Source organism: Carcharodon carcharias, chromosome 11 (assembly GCF_017639515.1).
Source record: "Carcharodon carcharias isolate sCarCar2 chromosome 11, sCarCar2.pri, whole genome shotgun sequence".
NCBI lineage: Eukaryota > Metazoa > Chordata > Chondrichthyes > Lamniformes > Lamnidae > Carcharodon > Carcharodon carcharias.
The window spans coordinates 127,148,769-127,168,578 of NC_054477.1; the positions used below are offsets into that span (position 1 = coordinate 127,148,769).

The 19,810-nt window shown below is 42.6% G+C and overlaps 1 protein-coding gene across 2 annotated transcripts in view; it reads left to right on the plus strand.

Moving 5' to 3' along the window:
- Positions 1-19,810, plus strand: part of abcc4 (ATP-binding cassette, sub-family C (CFTR/MRP), member 4) — a 516,215-nt gene that overhangs the window by 352,386 nt on the left and 144,019 nt on the right. For both annotated transcript variants that reach the window (XM_041199134.1, XM_041199135.1), the window contains exon 20: positions 16,814-16,893. In XM_041199134.1, coding sequence (XP_041055068.1) covers positions 16,814-16,893 — 80 coding nt within the window. The remainder of the gene's footprint in view (positions 1-16,813; positions 16,894-19,810) is intronic.

Here is a 19,810-nt window from a genome sequence, read left to right on the forward strand (position 1 = left end):
TCATTTGTTGGGAAATATACTTGGCTAACAAAGACAAAAACTTTCCAAGTAATTTTTCTGCCACTGTTTTCTCCAGCGACCTGACTGAGGCTTAGGCTCAGTTTAGAAGAATGTTTATGTGAATGTTATTCAATTTCTGATCCCTTTAGATTAAGTTCTTTTGTGCTGCTGGATAAAATAGAATTGTGTTAATATGCTAGAAAAGTTGTAATTTTTTTTGTGTGGATGACAGGAGGAAGTTACAAAGTAATACAGACAGACTAAGTGAGCGGGCAAACTATGGCAAATTACATGCATTGTTGGGAAGCGTACAGTCATCCATATTTCATCTAAGAAAGATAAATCAGAATATTTTCTTAATGGTGAGAGATTAGGGTTGTGGAGGAGCTAAATCACTAAGTTAGTGCGATAATTAATAAAAAAGACCAGTGGGACATTATTAGCACAGAAGAGGTGGAGGCAGGGAATCCTGTTTTAAGGGTGGGAAATAAGGAAAAGGCCCCACAGGCCACACCAAATTTACTGGCAGGACCTGATTAGCATTTTTTGTCATTGTTTCCCAACCACAGCCAGCCAGATTGAGAGGCTATCAGTCGGGTAGGCCTTCAGCACCAGGCCAAAGCTGGGGAGCAGATAGGAGGAGAGGGATCAGAAAGGACAGAGGGTGAAATGGAGGTCAGAGACATCGTGGAGAAAATCAGAGGATTAGATCGGGGGGTAGGGTGCTCATGGAGGACTATAAGACTTGTTAGGGGTGAATCAGAAGACTGGTGGGGATGTTGGAAAAGTCAGGAGTTGTCCAGTCTTTGGGGATTGGTGAAGCCGGTAAACAGATCCAGCAGGTAAGCGAAAGGCATTTAGTCCAGCAGTGCTCCTTCCCTTTAGCTGTGGGGTTTCCCAAGGCCTGGAAAACTCACCTGGCCTGGGTTAAATTTAAAACAGATGGTTAAATGGGAGGCATCCAGCCTCATTATAATATTTAAATTGCTAACCTACTCCCTGGGAAGCGGATTGATTGCCATTCTGCCTCCATTAAAACTGGAAGCGAGGGGATGTGTTGAGGTGACTTTTTTTTATTCTTGGGAAGTGAGCATCGTTGCTAAAGCCAGCATTTGTTGCCCACTCCTAGTTGTCCTTGAGAAGGAGATGGTAAGCCGTCTTTTGAACCATTGCAATCTGTCTGATGTACGTACACCCACAGGACTGTTGGAGAGGGAGTTCCAGGATTTCGACCTAGTGACAGTGAAGAAGCAGCGATATAGTTCCAAGCCAATATTGTGTGGCCTGGAGGAGAACTTGCAGTTGATGCCATTCCCATGTCTCTGTTGCCCTTGTTCTTCCAGGTGATGGAAGTCATGGATTTGGAAGGTACTGTCAAAGGAAGCTTGGCGAATTTCTGCAGTGCACATTGGTACACACTGTTGCCACCATGCACTGGTCGTGGAGGGACTGAATGTTTATGATGATGAATGTGGTGCCAATCATGTGGGCTGCTTTGTCCTGGATGGCGTCAAGCTCCTTGAGTGTTTTTGGAGCTGCAGTGATCCAGGCAAGTAGAGAGTATTCCATCATACTCCTGACTTGTACCTTGTAGTTAGTGGACGGGCTTTGGGAGTCAGAAGGTGAGTCACCAGGTGAGCAGAATTCCCAGTCTCTGACCTGTTCTTGTAGCCACAGAACTTATATAGTTGATCCAGTTAAGTTTCTGCTCAATGGTAACCCTCAGGATGTTGATAGTGATGGATTCAGCAATGGTAATTCCATTGAACAATAAGGGGAAATGTTTAATTTCTCTCTTGTTGAAGATGGTCATTGCCTGGCCCTTGGGTGAGTTGATTATTACTTGGGGTCGATTCAGACTCCTAACATTTTAACATCCCACTCGATCCAAAGCTGCCTATTTTTGGGGCTTAAAATCCCCCCATTATCTTTGGCCTCCTCTATAAACTATGTTCCCTAGCCACTGATTTCATCTTCCTCCTTGGCAACTGCCTGAGGCTGGACTAGACTGCTTTTAACTTCAATGTCCTTTTTGACCTTGAGCTGGATTTTCAACTCTATGACCTTTCCCTTCACCAAAATTGCCTACTTCCATCTCAGTGCTATTGGCTGCCTTTGCCCCACCTAAGTCCATCTGCTGGTGCAGCCCTCATCCATGCTTTTATTTCCTCTAGACCTGGCTCTTCTAATGTTCTCTTGACCAGCCTCCAATCTTCTAAGTTCCATAAACTTCAACTCAGCCAAAAAACTTTGCCACCCCTATACTAACTCACATCGAGTCCTGTTCACCCATCACCTGGGCTTGCTGACCCACATTGACGCTTGATCAGCAACACTTCATGTTTAAAATTTTATCCTTATGTTTAGATCCCTCCATGGTCTTGCCGCTCCCTATCTTGGTAACCATTTTCAGCCTTGCAATGCTTTGAGAACTACACATTTCTACAACTCTGGCCTCTTGCATATCCCTGATTTCCTTGGAAGCTCAGCTGACTAGGTCTGAACCTCTGGAATTCCCTCCCTAAATCACTTGACTTCTCTATCTCTCCTCTTTTAAGATACTCCTTAAAATATGCCTCTGACCAACCTTTTGGTCACCTGCTGTAATACCATCTTATGTGACTTACGTCAAATTTTGTCTGATAACACTCCTGTGAAGCACCTTTGGACATTTTATGATGTTAAATTTGCTATATAAATGCAAGTTGTTGCTGGAGGCTGAAATTCAAATGTGGGGAAGTGATGCTTCAGTTCTACAGAGCTTTAGTCAGACTTGCTCTGGAGTACTGTGCTCAGTTTTGGGCACCAAGCCTTTGGAAAGATACCTTGGCCTTTGAAGGGATGCAGATTCACTAGAATGATGCCAGGGCTGAAAGGATTAACTGATGAAGAGTTGTTGCATACACTTGGCTTATATTTCCTTAGGTTTAGATGGTTCAGGGATTTAAGTGAGGTATTTAAAACAATTATGGATTCAGTAGGGTAGATAGAGCGAAACTACTTCCTCTGGGGGGGGTAATCTGGAACAAGGGTGTATTTATTCCCTCCGTCATCAGCGCAAAGTGGCATCAATGTTTTAACATCTACAAGAAGCACAGCAGCAACTCGCAAAACCTCCTTTGACAACACCTTCCAAACTCACAAATTACCCAACTAGAAGGACAAGGGCATGTGAACACCCTTCTGAGCCATACACTTGGAATTATATCACGGTTCCTTCACAGTCACTGGATCAAAATTCTGGAAATCCTTTCCTCACAGGACTGTGGCAATACCTACAGTACATGGACTGCAGCTCAAGTGGCTCAGCACCACCTGGTTGAGGATGATTAGGGATGGGCAACAAAGCTAACCTTGCCTGTGAACTCCTGGTCCAGCAACACCTCAAGTTTAAAATTCTTATCCTTGTGTTCAAATCCTTGATCCTCCCTACCTCGGTAACCTCCTCCAGCCTTGTAAGCCTCCAAGAACTCTGCATTTCTACAATTTTGAATACAAATATGGATTAGGAGCAGGAGTAGGCTATGCAGCCCTTTGAGCCTGCTCCACTGTTCAATAAGATCATGGCTGATCTGATTGTAGCCTCAACTCCATTTTCCTGTCTACCCCCTATACCCTTCAACTCCCTTGCTAGTCAAGAATCTATCTAACTCTGCCTTAAAAGTAATCAGTGACTCTGCCTCAACTGCTCTTTGAGGTAGAGAACTCCACAGGCTCATGACCATCAGAGAAAAAAATTCTCATCTCCATCTTAAATGGGAGACCCCTTATTTTTCAACTGTTTTCCCTAGTTCTGGTCTCTTCCAAAAGGGGAGATATCCTTTCAGTATCTACCCTGTCATTTCCCCTCAGGATCTTATGTTTCAGTAAGATCATCTCTCTTCTTCTAAACTCCAATGGTACAGGCCCAGCACGTCCAACCTTTCTTGGAAAGATAACCCCTTCATCCCAGGAATGAACCGAGTGAACCCTTTCTGAACTGTTTCTAATGCAGTTATATCCTTACTCAAATAAGGAGACCAAAACTGTACAGAGTACTATAGATGTGGTTTCACCAATGCCGTGTACAACTGTAGCAAAACTTCCTTACTTTTATATTCCATTACCCTTGCAATAAGGGCCAACATTCCATTTGCCTTCCTAATCAATTGTTGTACCTGCATTACAAACCTTTTGTGATTCATGTACTAGGATACCCGGATCCCTCTGCACCACAGAGTTCTGCATTGTCTTTCCATGCAAATAATATGCTGCTTTTCTATTCTTCCTGCTAAAGTGGACAAGTTCACATTTTTGCACATTAAACACCATCTACTAATTTTTTGCCCACTCGCAACCTAGCTCTATCCCTTTGCAGACTCCTTATATCTTTCTCGCAACTTACTGTCCTACCGATCTTTGTGTCATCAGCAAATTTAGCAATCATACATTTGCTCCCTTCATCAAACTCATTGATATAGTTTATAAATAGTTGATGCCCCAGCACTCATCTCTGTGGCACTCCACTGGTTACATCTTGCCAACCCAAAAATGACCCACTTACGCCTACTCCCTGTCCCCTGTTAGCTAACCAACCCTCTATCCATACTAATATGTTACCCCCTACACCATGAAATCATATTTTGTATCATAACCTTTGATGTGGTGCCTTACCGAATGCCTCCTGGAAAGCCAAGTACATCACAACCACTTTATCCATGTTGCTTGTTACTTCCTCTAGAACTCTAAAGGATTAGTCAAACACAATTTCCCTGTCACAAAACCTCTGCATGATTGCATTGAGATTTTCTAGCTGCCCTGTTATATCCCCCTTGCCTGCAGTTTGTTGCTTTCTGTCTCCCTTCTTTCTTGAATTGAGGAGTTACATTTATTATTTTCCAATCTGATGGGACTTTTCCAAAATCTAGGGAATTTTGGAACATGAAAACCAATGCATCTATTATCTCAACAACCACTTATTTTAAGACCCTAGGATGAATTCCATCAGGACCTGGGGACTTGTCAGCTTTTAGGTCTAATAATTTTCACAGTACCTTTTCCCTGGTGATTGTAATTGTTTCAAGTTTATCCCTTTTCACCTTTTGATTTACAATTATTTCTGGGATGTTATTTGTGTTTTCCAAAGTGAAGGCAAATGCAAAATAACTGTTCAATTCATCCACCATTTCCTTATTTTCCATTATTAATTCCCCAGGTCCTCTCTAGAGGACCAATACTCTCTTTAGTTACTATTTTACTTTCTGAATACCTGTAGGAACTCTTGCTGTCTGTTTTATATTTCTAGCTAGCCTTCTCTCATACTCTAATTTCTCCCTCATCTTTTTTTGTCATTCTTTACTGTTTTTTATATTTTGTCCAATCTTCTGACCTGCCTCTAATCTTCATGGAATTGTATATTTTTCCTTTCAATTTGATACTATCTTTAACTTCCTTAGTTAGCCATTGATAGTGTGTCCTTCCCTTAGAGTCTTTCTTTCTCACTGGAATGTATCGTTGTTGAATGTTGTGAAATATTTGCTTAAATATCTACCATTGCATCTCTACTGATCTATCCCTTAACCTAATTTCCCAGTTCATTTTAGCCAGCTCTGATAATTGCCCTTATTTAAGTTTAAAACATTAGTTTTAGGCCTACTCTTCTCTCCCACAAACCATATGCGAAATTCAGTCAGTGATCACTGCTATCTAGGGGCACCTTTACTATGAGGCCATTCATTAATTCTGTCTCATTGTGCATTATCAGATCTAGAATAGCCTGCTCTGGTTTGCTCCAGAACTTACTGCTCTAAGAAACTACCCTGAAAACACTCATCTTTCAGGCTACCTTTACAGACCTGATTTGTTCAATCTATATGTAGATTAAAATCACCCATGATTATCACTGTACCTTTCTCACAAGCGCCCTTTATTTTTTCCTGTATACGCTGTCCTACATTGTAGTTACTGTTAGGGGGCCTATAAATTATTCTCATAAGTGACTTCTTACCTTTGCCATTTCTCATCTCTCCCCAACGTGATTTTCCATCTTGAACCTTAAAACTAAAGTCATCTCTCTCTATTGTATTAATGTCATCCTGAAACATAGAAAATAGGAGCAGGAGTAGGCCATTCGGCCCTTTGAGCCTGCTCCGCCATTCATTATGATCATTGCTGATCATCCAATCAATAGCCTGCTCCCGCTTTCTCCCCATATCCTTTGCTCCCCTTCGCCCCAAGAGCTATATCTAACTCCTTCTTGAAAACATACAATGTTTTGGCCTCAACTACTTGCTGTGGTAGCGAATTCCACAGGCTCACCACTCTCTGGGTGAAGAAATTTCTCCTCATCTCAGTTCTAAATGGTCTACCCCATATCCTCAGACTGTGACCCCTGGTTCTGGACTCCCCCACCATCGGGAACATCCTTCCTGCACCTACTCTGTCTTGTCCTGTTAGAATTTTATAGGTTTCTATGAGATCCCATCTCATTCTTCTGAACTCCAGTGAATATAATCCTAACCGACTCAATCTCTCCTCATATGTCAGTCCCGCCATCCCAGGAATCACTCTGGTAATTTACAAAGCTACCCCTTCACCTTTTTTCAGCTTCCTGTCCTGAAATGTCATGTATCCTTGAATATTCAGGTCCCAGCCTTTGTTACCTTACAGCTATGTCTCTCAATGGCTATCAACGCATATATATTTATTTCTATTTGAACTGACAATTCATCCATTTTGTTACGGATGCTAGGCACATTCAGATAGAGCCTTTAGTTCTGTCTTTTTACTATTTTTGCAACCTCTAGCCTTATCTGCTGGTGCACTGCTTAGTTTGTACACTTTGCCTCTCCCTGCCATGCTCTGATTATCATTTCCTTTGTTGCTACCTTGCTTTCTTGCCCTCTCCCTTAAATTACCACATCTCCCCTCATTTGCCCCCTCGCCCCACTTTATTTTTAAAGCCCTCTCTACCGCCCTAGTTATATAACTTGTCAGAACACAGATTCTAGCATAGTTCAGGTGAAGACTGTCCCAAAGGTACAGCTCCCACTTTCCCCAATACCAGTGCCAGTCTTTGAGCCACACCAGTCTTTGAGCCATGCATTCACCTTTCTAATCTTATTTACCCTATCCCAGTTTTCTTGTGGCTCAGGTAATAATCCAGAGATTATTACCTTTGAGATTCTGCATTTTAATTTAGCCCCTAGCTGCTCACACTTCCTAAGAGGAACCTCTTTCGAGTCCTACCTATGTCATTGGCACTTATGTGGGCCACAACAACGAGATCCACTTAGGTACTAATTGTATACGTAGGACTAGGAAAGAGGTTCTGGCCTCTTGTACATCCCTGGTTTTCTTAGCTGTTCAGCTGACTAGGCCTGAAGCTCTGGAATTCCCTCTGTAAGCCATTCTGCTTCTCTACCTCGCCTTTTTAAGGCATTGAACAAATAAAAAAAATTGGAACTATGCTATTTGAGAGTGAAATCAGGAAGCACATTTCACACAATAGTTATCTTGGTAGAACAGAACTTGAATATTGCTTAAAAAAGAGAAATACTATCAAAGGTTTTCATCGTGCATTCATGAGGATAGCCTCTCAAATAAACCAACAGTACAGTGAACAACAATTTGGACTGCATGAGAAGAGAGTACTGATTGGTTAGCAAGCGGATTCTGATTACTAGAGGTATTACCATGGAGAATGCAGCAGAGAAAAGTTAACTGTTAACTGCCAAGCTTTTGTTTCAAATTCAAACCAAGCAGGTTGACTCTGATTGGTCAAATCATTGCCTTGGGGAATGAACCAAGGAATGGTGGTCTCCCAAGCTTTGTTTAGTTGGAAAAGACGTACGGCATGGACACGCTCATTCTGTCTGCAAAGGACAGGGTCCTGTGTGTGAATATAATCTATATATAACTATATATGTATGTATATATATAGTGCTGTGACCAATCAGAGTCAACCTGCCTGGTTTGAATTTGAAACAAAAGCTTGGCAGTTAACTGTTCTCTACTGCATTCTCCTTGGCAATGCCTCTGCCAATCAGAGTCCACTTGCCAACCAATCAGCTTTCTTCTCATGCAGTATAAACTGTTGCCCCTTTACTGTTGGTTTATCTTCTGTAGCTGTCCTGATGAGTGCAAGACGAAAAGCTTCAATAGCATGTCTCTTTTTCAGCAGTACAATAGTTAGTGCAAGTCTGGTACTCACTCCCCCAAAAGGCTGTGGATGCTGGATCAATTAAAATTTTCCAGATTGAGTATGATAGATTTTTATTAGGTAAAGTAACGAATGGATATGAAGCAAAGATAGGCAACTGAAGTTTAGGCACAAACCAGTCATGATCTAATGGAACGGCTCAAAGGGCAAATGATCTACGCCTATTCCTAATGTTCCTATATTTCTTGTGGCTTGCCATTACTGGTATATTAACAATATTATTTACTGACACTATGAAAATGTGTCATAAGTGAAATCTATAGAAATATTTGTTGTGACTCTATGCCTTAATAATCTGATGAATACAGAATAATGGATGACACTGCAATACTTCCTTTGGGGCAATAAATGTTATTATGATCCAAGTGAACAATAAATTTATCCAGAGAACCCCTGAAGACTGCTTTCAAATTATCGCGTATGTTATTCTGCTTCTCTTGGTATATAGTAACAGAAATGAAAATAAAATGGACGGAATTTTCCATGCACACTGGTGTCAAGCGTGATCGGGGACATGAGCAGACAATATGGCGTGATCAGTTTTATGACAGTGGGAAACCAGTTTGCGATCGTCCGCTCAATCTGCTGACAGCCGTGTTTCCCGCCATTGGACGTTGGGAACCTCATTGTAATGCATCAGCATATCATTATCAGGCCTGCCCGCTGGAATTGTCTTCCCCCCATCTCCTGCTGGATCAACCGTCCACGTCGGTGGGAAAGCACATCGACGTGTTTCACAACAGCACATAAAAGGCATGCGCTTGGCAGCCTGCACTTTGAGGGAAACTCGGAGGTGAGTACATAGTAACATTGTGCAATGCTCGCCAAGGCGACTGCAATGCTCGCCAAGGTCGCCTGCTGGACTTCAAGCTTGAGGGACATCAGGGTTAAGGGTAACCTTGCCATTGAGGCAACTGGTGGCGGTGTTAAGGGCAGCCTTCCTGTTGAGGTGACTTATGGTGGTGGAGGGTTAAGGGCAGCCCTGCTGTTGAATATAGCGCACAAGCATTCAGGGTGAGGGGTCGGGTGGGCAAGGAAAGTGACCACACCATGGGTCATGGAGGTCATCCACAAGGTGACGATGATGGGGATGAGGCCCTCGCACTGGCTAGATGAGGCAGACGCGTTTAGGAAGCCCTCATAGTTGCCAGATTTGTGTAAGATGATGGCGACATGCAGTGAGGTGACCCCATAGTTCCTCACATCGCAGTTGTGAAAGTTTGACTCAGTCTGGCTTATGGCAGCACGAATGCTCTCAATGAGAATGTTCTTGTCATGGAGATGCAGTGGAGGTCCTAATAGTCGCTCGATTGCAGGAGGATGATGCTGACATGCAATAAGTACGTTCATAAATCTTCACATAGCCTCTGAGAATGTCTGACTCCTGACAGATCACTTGCGCTCTGTGATCAGGGTCATATCATAGAGACACAGCTATGAAACTTTAGAAACATCTGACCCTTTGTCCACCTTCAGCACCTGAGCCCTCAGGAGCCAGAGCACAGCATCAGTGGTCACAAATTCTGAAGAGATGGGGGCCAGCACCTCCCTAAAGGTGCTGAGAGCATACTGAGAGAATGAGAGAACTCTGTGGTGCCTGCCCACTACGTTCTGGCAGCAATGACAAGCACTGCTAAGGTGCAGGCATCAGTAATGTTTCCAGGGAGTGAGAGGCCAGACCATCACTGTGGTTTGAAGGCTGCACAGAGCACAGGAAGGAGGCCCTAGAGAGAGATACCTTGTGCAGAAACATTTCACATCTGAGTGACAAAAACACTGCTCATCAGAACAAGGAGCCATAGGCAGGGAGGGATTCTTGGGAGTTTATTGACAATAATGAACAGTATGCACAAGTGATTAACACCTGTGCCCAAGTTGTGCAACTAATTCTCCTTAACTTTCCTAAAGCTGCCGCTACATCTTGGTGCTCCCTGGACACCCACAGCAGAGGTGGAGGCAGCCTGCTGACTGCAACGTCCTGCCTGTGATGACTTTGGCAGGCATCCTCTGGAGGGCCCTGGCCTGTCTTCAGGGTCCTGCTGTGTGGCAACAGTACCCTCCTCGGCCTGTGGAGCTGGAGCTGCTGAGGTCACAGCAAGAGGAGAGTCGGATGGGCTGGCACTCTTAAGTCACCTAGGTGGATGAGCACCTGCGGATCCTACTCCCAATGGGCTCCTGGAGGCCCCAGGCTGACTCCTTGTGGTGCAGAGGTAGCTGAAATGAGATTAAGCTGCCTGGCACCCCTCTTACGTACACAATGTTGGAGGCCATCTATGGCATCAGTGATGGAGTTGAGCCCGCTCTGCAGTGCAAGAGCGATGTCCTGGACCACGGTCTCCATGGTGGCCGCCATCCTACCAGTGTAGACCTCGGTGCGTCAGCATGCTGGTGCTATCACCTCAGGCTGTATGCGGACGGGACCCCTCTATCGTGCCTTGCAATCTGAGGAGTGCAACAGACATCCCTTCTTGATGTTCCCGAGCTTGCCTTTGCAGCTCCAGCAACTGTGACATGACTGAGTCCAGAGGCTCGTCATCTGACTTGGACTCAGCAAAGTTCTGGCCTGCAGCAGTCCTCTGAGTGCCGGACACCTGGGAAGTCCCTGCCTCCGCCTGCAGTGGATCAGAAAGTGCGATGTGCACACCAGATTGTAATCCCAAGGCTACTGTAAAGCTAGGTCTCACCAAGCTGTGTGTTTCTGCACTGGTGGAGGGTGTGGATGAACGCTGTGACAGGACTTCAGGAAGGGAGCCTCCAGCTTCCTCTTCAGAGGTTTCTTCAGGGCTTGATGAAGGCCCTGGGTCATGGACTCTGTCAGCTTTTTGGCAGAAGTGCCTGCGAAAGCAAGGGGAGATAATTAGTGCATGGCAGTGACCTGTGAAACAAGGAGACATCACGCTCGGCATAGTTGCCTGCTGGATGTTGATTGGCTGAATCTTCACTTGGTAGAGCAGCGCGGCCACACTGTCAACACAGGACCGGTCCAGATCCTCGCTGGACAGCTGGATGGCTCTGTTTTCAAAGTCCGTGAGGACCTTGATTTTAGGCATTCCGCCACCGGTCTGCGACCTCTCTCTCTTGTTGTGTGCCAGCTTGTCCTGCACGGATAGAGATGGAGAAAGTGTAAGTAGGATGCCTATCAGGCCAGATAATAAGCTTGCCTGGCCTATATGGGTGGTGAGTGGTCCTATGGGCTAGATAAGGACGATGATGATGAGTGTGAGAGAGTGAATGGTGATGACCATTGAACCGACTGAGCGATGGCTCTGTGGATGTGTGATGGGTTTATGGGTGTGTGGGTTGAGAGTAATGAGGAGTGACTTACCCTGGCGGAACGGAGGAAATCATTCATCCTCTTGCAACACTGGGTGGCTGTCCTCTTTTGAAGGATGTTGGTGCTGACCACCGCTGCCACCACCTTCCAAGCTGGGTTAATAATGTTGCTGGCCATCCTGCAGCCAGAACGGGTTTAGAGGACATCCAGGCGGGCCTCCACAGCACCAAAAAGGCGCTCGATGGACTCACCGCTGAACCTGGGGGGCTGCAGTCTTTTTCAGTCTCAGGGCCATGTCTTCCATGCAGCAGTGGTGGCCTGGAAGCACCAAGATGTGTGCTTCTGGCTGAACTTTAAACATGGCGCCCGGCGTGATGCAGCAGCAGGGTGATAGCGGGCCGGCTAATGAGAGCCCACCTGACATGGAAACAGCGTGTTTCCCAGGAGTGCATAAATAATGTGGCGGCTTTGGGACGATACAGTGTGAAAACCGGTACCCCCCCCCACCCCGCTACTGCACTTACTGCAAATCTGGGAAAATTCCGCCCAATGTCTCAAACACAATGCTAAGGACATAACTGGGATAATTTCCCAATTAAATAAAGAATAATCAGATTTAAACAGGTGTGGTAAAGTCATTGTATATATCATTTTTGGCCAGCAGAGAACAAAGTACAGGTGAACACCTGTAAACCAAACGTCAGTGTCAAAACACTTCAGTGTTTTCTTTTATGCATTTAATCTAATTGAGACCAAATTTCAGTAAACAGTTATTAATTGTTGCAGACTACGTATGTTTTCATTGCACAACAAAAGCATATATATACATTCACTGTACTTAGGAACCGATTGTAGAAATAAAGGCAAAGTAATGAATCATTATTTAAATTAGATAAAGCAAAGTGTTTATCCACCTAATAGTGTCAATTGTCTACAGGGCACTTCAATTTACAGCTTTTATGGGACAATGAGTAATTGCTTTTAAATTGATGTATGATTATGTTTAATAGAATTTGATGAATACATGTTCTGATTAGCTGGTATTAGTATACAAAGCCTTTCCAGCATCTAATACAGAGCAAACACAACTCCTTAAAGCTCTTATTATTTTGACTATTGTGTGCTTTAACTACAGGATTACTGGGGTAAATAGAAAGATATTGATTTTAAGATTGGGGAAGAATACTGCAGCTTCTTTAAATAAGAGTTAACAATGTTCTGAAGTGGTTGTAAAGAGTACATTTAACAAAGGACGTTGATAATTGCTGTCCCCAAATTTCATTAAAAGTCTTACTGGCATTAGGATGTCTATGACTCTCCATTCTCCTCTCTCCTAATTCGTAATTTTGGAGATTGCTAGCATGGGGGATCAGCATCAATTTTCTCCTGTCCCCTACTATAGCATACTTCTTAGGGCTTTATTTATTTTGCATGTCCCTGTAACGCCATCCTCTTTTTCATCAGCCTCACATTTGTTTTACTCCATTCCCAGCACTCCAGCTGTAATTTTGCAACGTTTTTGGAGGCACTTCTTTAGTTCTCTGTGATCCAGAAAATATATATGCACAATGAGTTCAGTGTCCCCTGGGGGTTGGTTTGGTCTTCGGTGACATTGCTTTCAATGATATGCTCCAAGGTGCAGGTGATGAGACGACACTCCGAAGAGAAAGAACAACACAAAGGTAGAGGATCAAAAGAGTTGATAAAGTCAGAAATCTGAAATAAGGAACAAAGTGGAACACTTAAACATAATTAAGGGAGGAAAAACAATGAAAGGAGAGAATTGGAAAATACAAAGATTGAGAGACAAAAATCGGGAAGTAGGAAACAGAAGTGTCAGGGGGAAGGTAATTCTTCAGTACAAGAGTAATAAGCAGTAAACAGGGAAAAACAAATAGAAGTTTGATATATTGACACTTTCGTTTTGATGCAAGTTGTTATCATGTGTACATTGACATGAAAGTAAGATCCCATTCTGATTCTTCCACTCCACATTCCTATTTCCCACAAGTTGAATTTAATTTCATTGTTTTTATCATTAGGTTTATGTTGTGATCACTATTATTATTACAGTTGATTAAGTCTCCTGAGGTGTTTAAAACACAAGCAGAACAGAGTGCCAATTCAGAATAGGAGCAAGAGGTTTTTGATAAGGCCCATGATAGAGATCAGAACTTGTGCTTGTAAACAATGCCAATTAGTGTTCATCCTTAGAAATATAGTTATTATCTTTCCAAATAGTGATCAGTAGCTTGCTTAAATATCTGATTTCTGACTGTGTTAGTCAGAGCCTAGCCTTAGATTATTTGGTGTGCTGAATTCAACCTGAGGGAAAGGTGAGGGACTCTTTGTGTTTTGCTAATCTGTAAAAGTGAAAATTTAAGCCAGTAAACAAAATATATAAATTAATATCAGTTGTCATGTATGAGCAAGAAGTATATATGACTGCAGCTCAAGAGTATTTGTGCCATAGTTGCCAAAAAATCTACTAACGGGCACAAGTACAAAAATATGACTAAAATTTGGCCTGTGTGCTCATGGTCCAGATAAAAGTCTCAGACATCTGCTGCATTAAACCATTTGTGTCATCGTCCCTGTAAACATCAAACCCATGCATCCCAAAAAGCAAATGGCACATCTAGTAGATAAGGTTTTTTTTTATACTTTTGTGTATGTATATAACTTTTCGCTTATATGTTATAGAGATCCATTCTTAAGTTGTGCAGCTTTCGGCAACTTAGTGTGGTTGATATTTGTTTTTAAGTAATTGGATGACTCATTTAATAACCTAGCTACTCCTATCTTTACCCTCTTCCCCTCCATTCACCTCAGATCAGCTGCAAACAGTTAAAATAAAAGTAAAATATTGGGCTGGATTTTACAATCCTTCCCCCACTACGTTTGTTTTCAATGGGGGCGGTAGGGGCATGTAAAATGTGATGGGAGCCCAGCCCACCATCTTCCTGCCCACCCCTGAGCTGTCCCCTATAATACATTAGATGGGCAGGCATCGAAATCCATATTTAAATAAAGAATTAAAGATCAACTGAGTTCATTACCATGCCAGTTGACTGGGATATTATACTGCCATCCCCTAATATGGTTGGTGTGGGCAGGCAGACAGGAGTGGGCAAGCTGTTTTTTGAGATCAACTTGTAAGAAGGGCGGGCACATCATTTGGGGTGCCTTGTATGCATTTGGGGCAGCTCCTCCTAAGATGTCATGGTACCCCCTCCCCCTCACTCTTCCCTCCAAAACCTTACCCACATCCCTCCCTGCCCTAAAATCTGAGGACCTACCATCGCCGGCAGGCATCACTCTTCTTTGGGTGTCTTCTTGCAGTCCCAGCAGCGCCCTCTACAGAACTCTAGTGCTGTCAGAACTGTTAGAACTGCCGGCCAATCAGATTGGCTAGCAGCTCTCAGATGAGGTTTCCGCCCAATCTCATCTCATATAGCCCACCACCAGCGTGTTATGGCTGTGGAGTGGATTTCTTCTAGGTGTGTTGGCTGCTGCCTAGCTTTCATTGTAGGTGCTGGAAATCTGAAATAGAAACAGAAAATGCTGGATAACACTCGGGTCAGGCAGCATCCTTCTAACCAACATCTGCCACTTCACTCTTACCTTTACTGAAGCGAGAAACAGAATGTTTCACGAAGATGATCCGAAAAATGTTTGAAAGCAAGTACAGTCACAGAAAAGTGGTGATGGGGACAGGAGGAATTTCACCCCTTTCCTATTTCTACTTAGTTCTGTTGAAGGGTCATGAGGACTCGAAACGTCAACTTTGGTCTTCTCCAGACCTGCTGAGTTTTTCCAGGTATTTCTGTTTTTGTTTTGGAACAAAGGGAATGTCTGTTTAAAGAGATTAAATGGTAATGACTGTGTAAAGCAAAGTGATAATGGGATAAGTAAAGAAACAAAAATGGGTCCAGAGAAGTTGTAAATGGTTACTGCAGAACAGATGTGAGGGAGGGACACATGAAAAACCTGACAAGGAGGTACTGCCATGTCCTGAGTACGTGGCAAAGAAAGGAAGATAGACCTCTGTGGTATGGGCTAACCCACTGGTTGTATATCAATAGGGGACCCTCACCCCAAGCACCCCACACTACCACTTACAGTAGTTCTGGTGCAACCGTCCTCTATTGCTGCACTTGTTCTCTTAAGATAACAGGAGCAGTGATTAAGATCTAATGTTGTTAAACTTAGTGTTAAGGCATGAAGTGCTGTAAAGTTGGCATACGTTGAAGTGATGCCATGAGTTAGAAAGCAACAGAAAAATTGCAGATGCTAGAATTGTGTAAAATGTCAGTCAACATGTGAAAAAGGTTCACATTTAGATTCACATTTCAGTGTGATCCTTTGTTGGAAATGACTTGCAGTTAAGCCTCTTCATTCCTCTTAAAGAGCCCCGTAAAATGAAACTGGGGAACTTCACCAATAATGCAGCAAGTTTAATCTGTGTGTGGCTGAGCCATACAAACAAGGAGGCCCCAGGTTGTACTTCTACCCAGTCAAAGAGTAAATGTAGCCTCCTGCAGTGGAACAGAAGATGATGGTCCATGCCCTGAACTTGACAGTGAAATGCATGGCTTTCTGTGTATTGTTCTGCCTACTGGCATTTTGTGTCACTCCTGTAAAAACAGCTGTTATAGCTACCTTTTGATAAAGTTTTCTTTGGGAGAGCAGTCAGGGGAATGGCTGGAATACTTCAAGAAAAACCAACAAAACACACATGTATAACACTAGTGGATATAAAAACTAGAATCTTATTGAAGAGCTTCTTCATTCAACTAGCTGGTTAAGGCAATACCCTGTTCACCCACTATATCTTTTAACGACACTGCTCAAGAGTTTTCAAATATGATACTTTAGTGCATTTCCTTTATGAAAGGATTTCATCATTGACCTGCCTTTAAGCTTGTTTTCAAATTATCCCAAAATGTTTTACAATATTCATTTGAATTATGAATTCAGTCAATATTTGAAAATATAACAGTCTGATTAACCATTGTGCTGTTAAAGGCCTGACTGTTAACCCCATCTCAAGGAAATCTTTGTCAGAGACACTAGCATGTAATCATGTATAAGCCAGAATCCATCTTCAACATATTAGCAGCTATTGAAAATTCTCAGCTGGGCATGTTCCTAAATTGTCCTATTTGTTTGAGGTGTTGTTAAGTCTTTTGCCAAAAGGTGGTGCTTTTTTAAACTTTTGGAGAATGATTTCCTATAGGGACTATGTCGAAATCATAAAGGAGTTGAGTCATATATTAAAGAGTATTATAACTGTTAAATTATTCAAAGTTTTCAACATTTTTTTTGTTCCTTGTAAGGTCGGATCTTGAACCGTTTTTCAAAAGACATTGGCCACCTGGATGACTTGCTGCCCTATACTTGCATGGACTTTTTACAGGTAATTCAGTCTTCAGAGCTCATGAATTGTACATTGTGTGATCATTTTATGGGCCACTGAGTACTCTTTGCTGCTGAAATACTGTGATCACAAAACAATTACTTTCCAAGCAATAACTCTTCTAAGAAAGTTAAACGCTGGTTTAATAAAAGTGTCTGCCCATCAGAGGAGGGTGTGGTTGTAATTTTATGATCCACCAAAGCAACAATGAAAATCTAATGCCAGGAATAATTGCTGTATAGGAGTGGCCTCAGTCCTCTTGCTATCGTGTCATGTCCACAGTATCTGCATACTTTGTAGTTCGTTGTTCATTTGCCTCCAGTAATTTGGAGCACATCCAGGTAGTGTTATGAAATGTGCCCACAGTAGCACAACAATCAGCTGTCACGCAGGACTGTGAAGACAAGCCAAATCATGAGTGTATGACCACAAAAGAGCAAAAGCTTACTGACTGTAAGGAGTGTGGTTTGGTAGCTTTAGAAGGGAGAAAAGGATGGTGTTTGGTAATTAAATAAGCAGTCTAATGTTACAATAAGGGTAAGGTTTATTTGAAAGCAAGATGATTCTAATTCTCTGATAATGTAATAAGTTTTTATCCAGGACATGAATTATTCTTTTATGATAGGCTATAATTTCAGTAGTTTTTGTTAAGCAATTAGTCAATGTACAAGAATGCTGAGGAAATCATTTCCAAACCTCCAGTTAATGCTGGTGGTAATTTCCCAATGTAATCTCTAGTCATGGCAAAGCTAAAACATTAGGCAGTTAACTTGCTAATTGTTCCAGATCTGGTAGAAGTGTCAAATGCAGGAGTAGAAATACAATTTATTGCTACTATATTTTGTATCTGTTAGTCGAGTGCAAGTCAGCTCCTCAGCACCATAATTCATAATGAACTGAGCTGGCTTACTCTCCCAGGAGGATTTCACCCATCTGGACACAGCCATAATAGGAACACAAGAACACAATAGGTGTTGTGCTAGTATCCTTCTGGTGGTGGTAGTGCGGCTGTCAGTAGAAATGAGACAGGATGATGCACTAAATAGATAGCAGAAAGCAATCACTGCTCCAACAAATGAATTAAAATTGAATGCCAAATCTTTGAGTTTCCACTTTAGGAATATACAGATCTCATCAAATTATTGTTTATAATATAACTCATAGTATGAATAAACTCATACAATGAATGTGGTAAAGTATTTTCTTTTCAGTGATATGCCTCTATTCCCCTATCCTGAAAAATGTTTTACCTTATAATGGCCTAGGATTCTTAAATCACTAATCTGAACTGCAGGGGAGCCCTTTAATTGTCAAGTCAGATTTCCTAGGCAATTCTTTTTTTGTAAACTAGCTTTTTGAAAGCATTTTATTTTGCCAGTTTCTTCCAGTGTTCCCACTTTCTCCCCAAAGGCACTGACTCCTACTGGAGTACAGCATCCTGGGCATCAGTCACCATCCCAGTACCTTGTCTCAGTGAACGCTAGTGTTCTGCTCGGCTGTGACTTTTAAGGAAGCTAACTTCAAAGGAATAAGTGAAGGAGAAAAAGAAATGAGCTGGGAGAGTATTTCTGAGTAGTATCTCAATTGAAAATAATTGAAGATGAGGCTATTACATGGAATAACCTTAAGTTGTAGAAATTTGAGTATTAGCTAAACATGTGATCCATGTGAGTTGAGAGTTTCATGGTTCATACATTTCTGGATGTGTTCACCCAGCATTTTAAGGATATGGAGGCATGTGTTTGAATTCTGGTGAGAGCGATGGTTCCTCAGAATTGCAACCAGACACCAAATCCAAGACACCATGGCTGGCTCAGCTGGTTTTTTTCTTTATTCTTTCATGGGATGTGGGTATCATGTGGATGTGGGAAGAAGATTGAGAAAGCAGTAATAATAGAGGTTCTATAGTTGGGGGAACAGACAGGCTTTTCTGTGCTCGCAGACATGAATCCAGGATGTTTTGTTGCTTCCCTGATGCTAGGGTCAAGGATGTCACTCAGCAGCTGCAGAGCACTCGGAAGAGGGGAGGATGAGCAGTCAGTGGTCATGGTTCATGTCGGTACCAATGACATAATAAAGAAAGAGTTGAGGTTCTGTAGGCAGATCTTAGGGTGTTAGAAAGGAGACAAGCAAACAGGGCGACAAAGATAGTAATTTCCAGATTGCTCATTGAGCATAGAGATAGGAGGCTAAATTGGCTGGAGAAATGGTGCAGAAGGGAGGGTTTTAGATTTCTGATACATTGGGGGCATTTCTGGGAGAGATGGGACCAGCACAAGCTGATGGGTTGCACTGAACAGAACCGGACCAATGTCCTTGTGGGATGATTTGCTAATGCTAATGAGGGAGGGTTTAAACTAATTTGAAAGGGGTATGGGAACCAGGTGGTAATATTAGAGAGCTAAGCCAAGGTGCACAGAGAACTGGGAGACACAGATAACACCAGAATAAGAAATAAGCTATTTGGTGAGGTCATAAAAAGGTCTAAATCAAGTTAACAGTGGATATATGTGAATGCATGGAGTGTGGTAGATAAGGTTGGTGAACTGCTGGTGCAGGTAGTCATGTGGGAATATGATGCTGTGACAATAATTAAGATCTGGCTGAAAAAGGGATGGCACTGGTTGCTAAATATTCCTGGCTACAAGATGTTCTGGAAGGAAAAGAGGAGGGATGGCAGTATTGATTAAGGATAATATTTCGCTGGTAGAGAGTGAGAGGAGCCAATCTGTTTGGTTAGAGTTAAGAAACAATAGAGGTACCATTACACAACTGGGTCTATTCTATAGGCCACCAATTAGTTGATTTGTCAAAGATTGATCATGTTTGAATAGCTTGACTGAGTTCCTTGCTGGGTCAGAATCCTGGAATACCCTCCCTAACAGCACTTGTGAGTGTACCTACATCACATAGACTG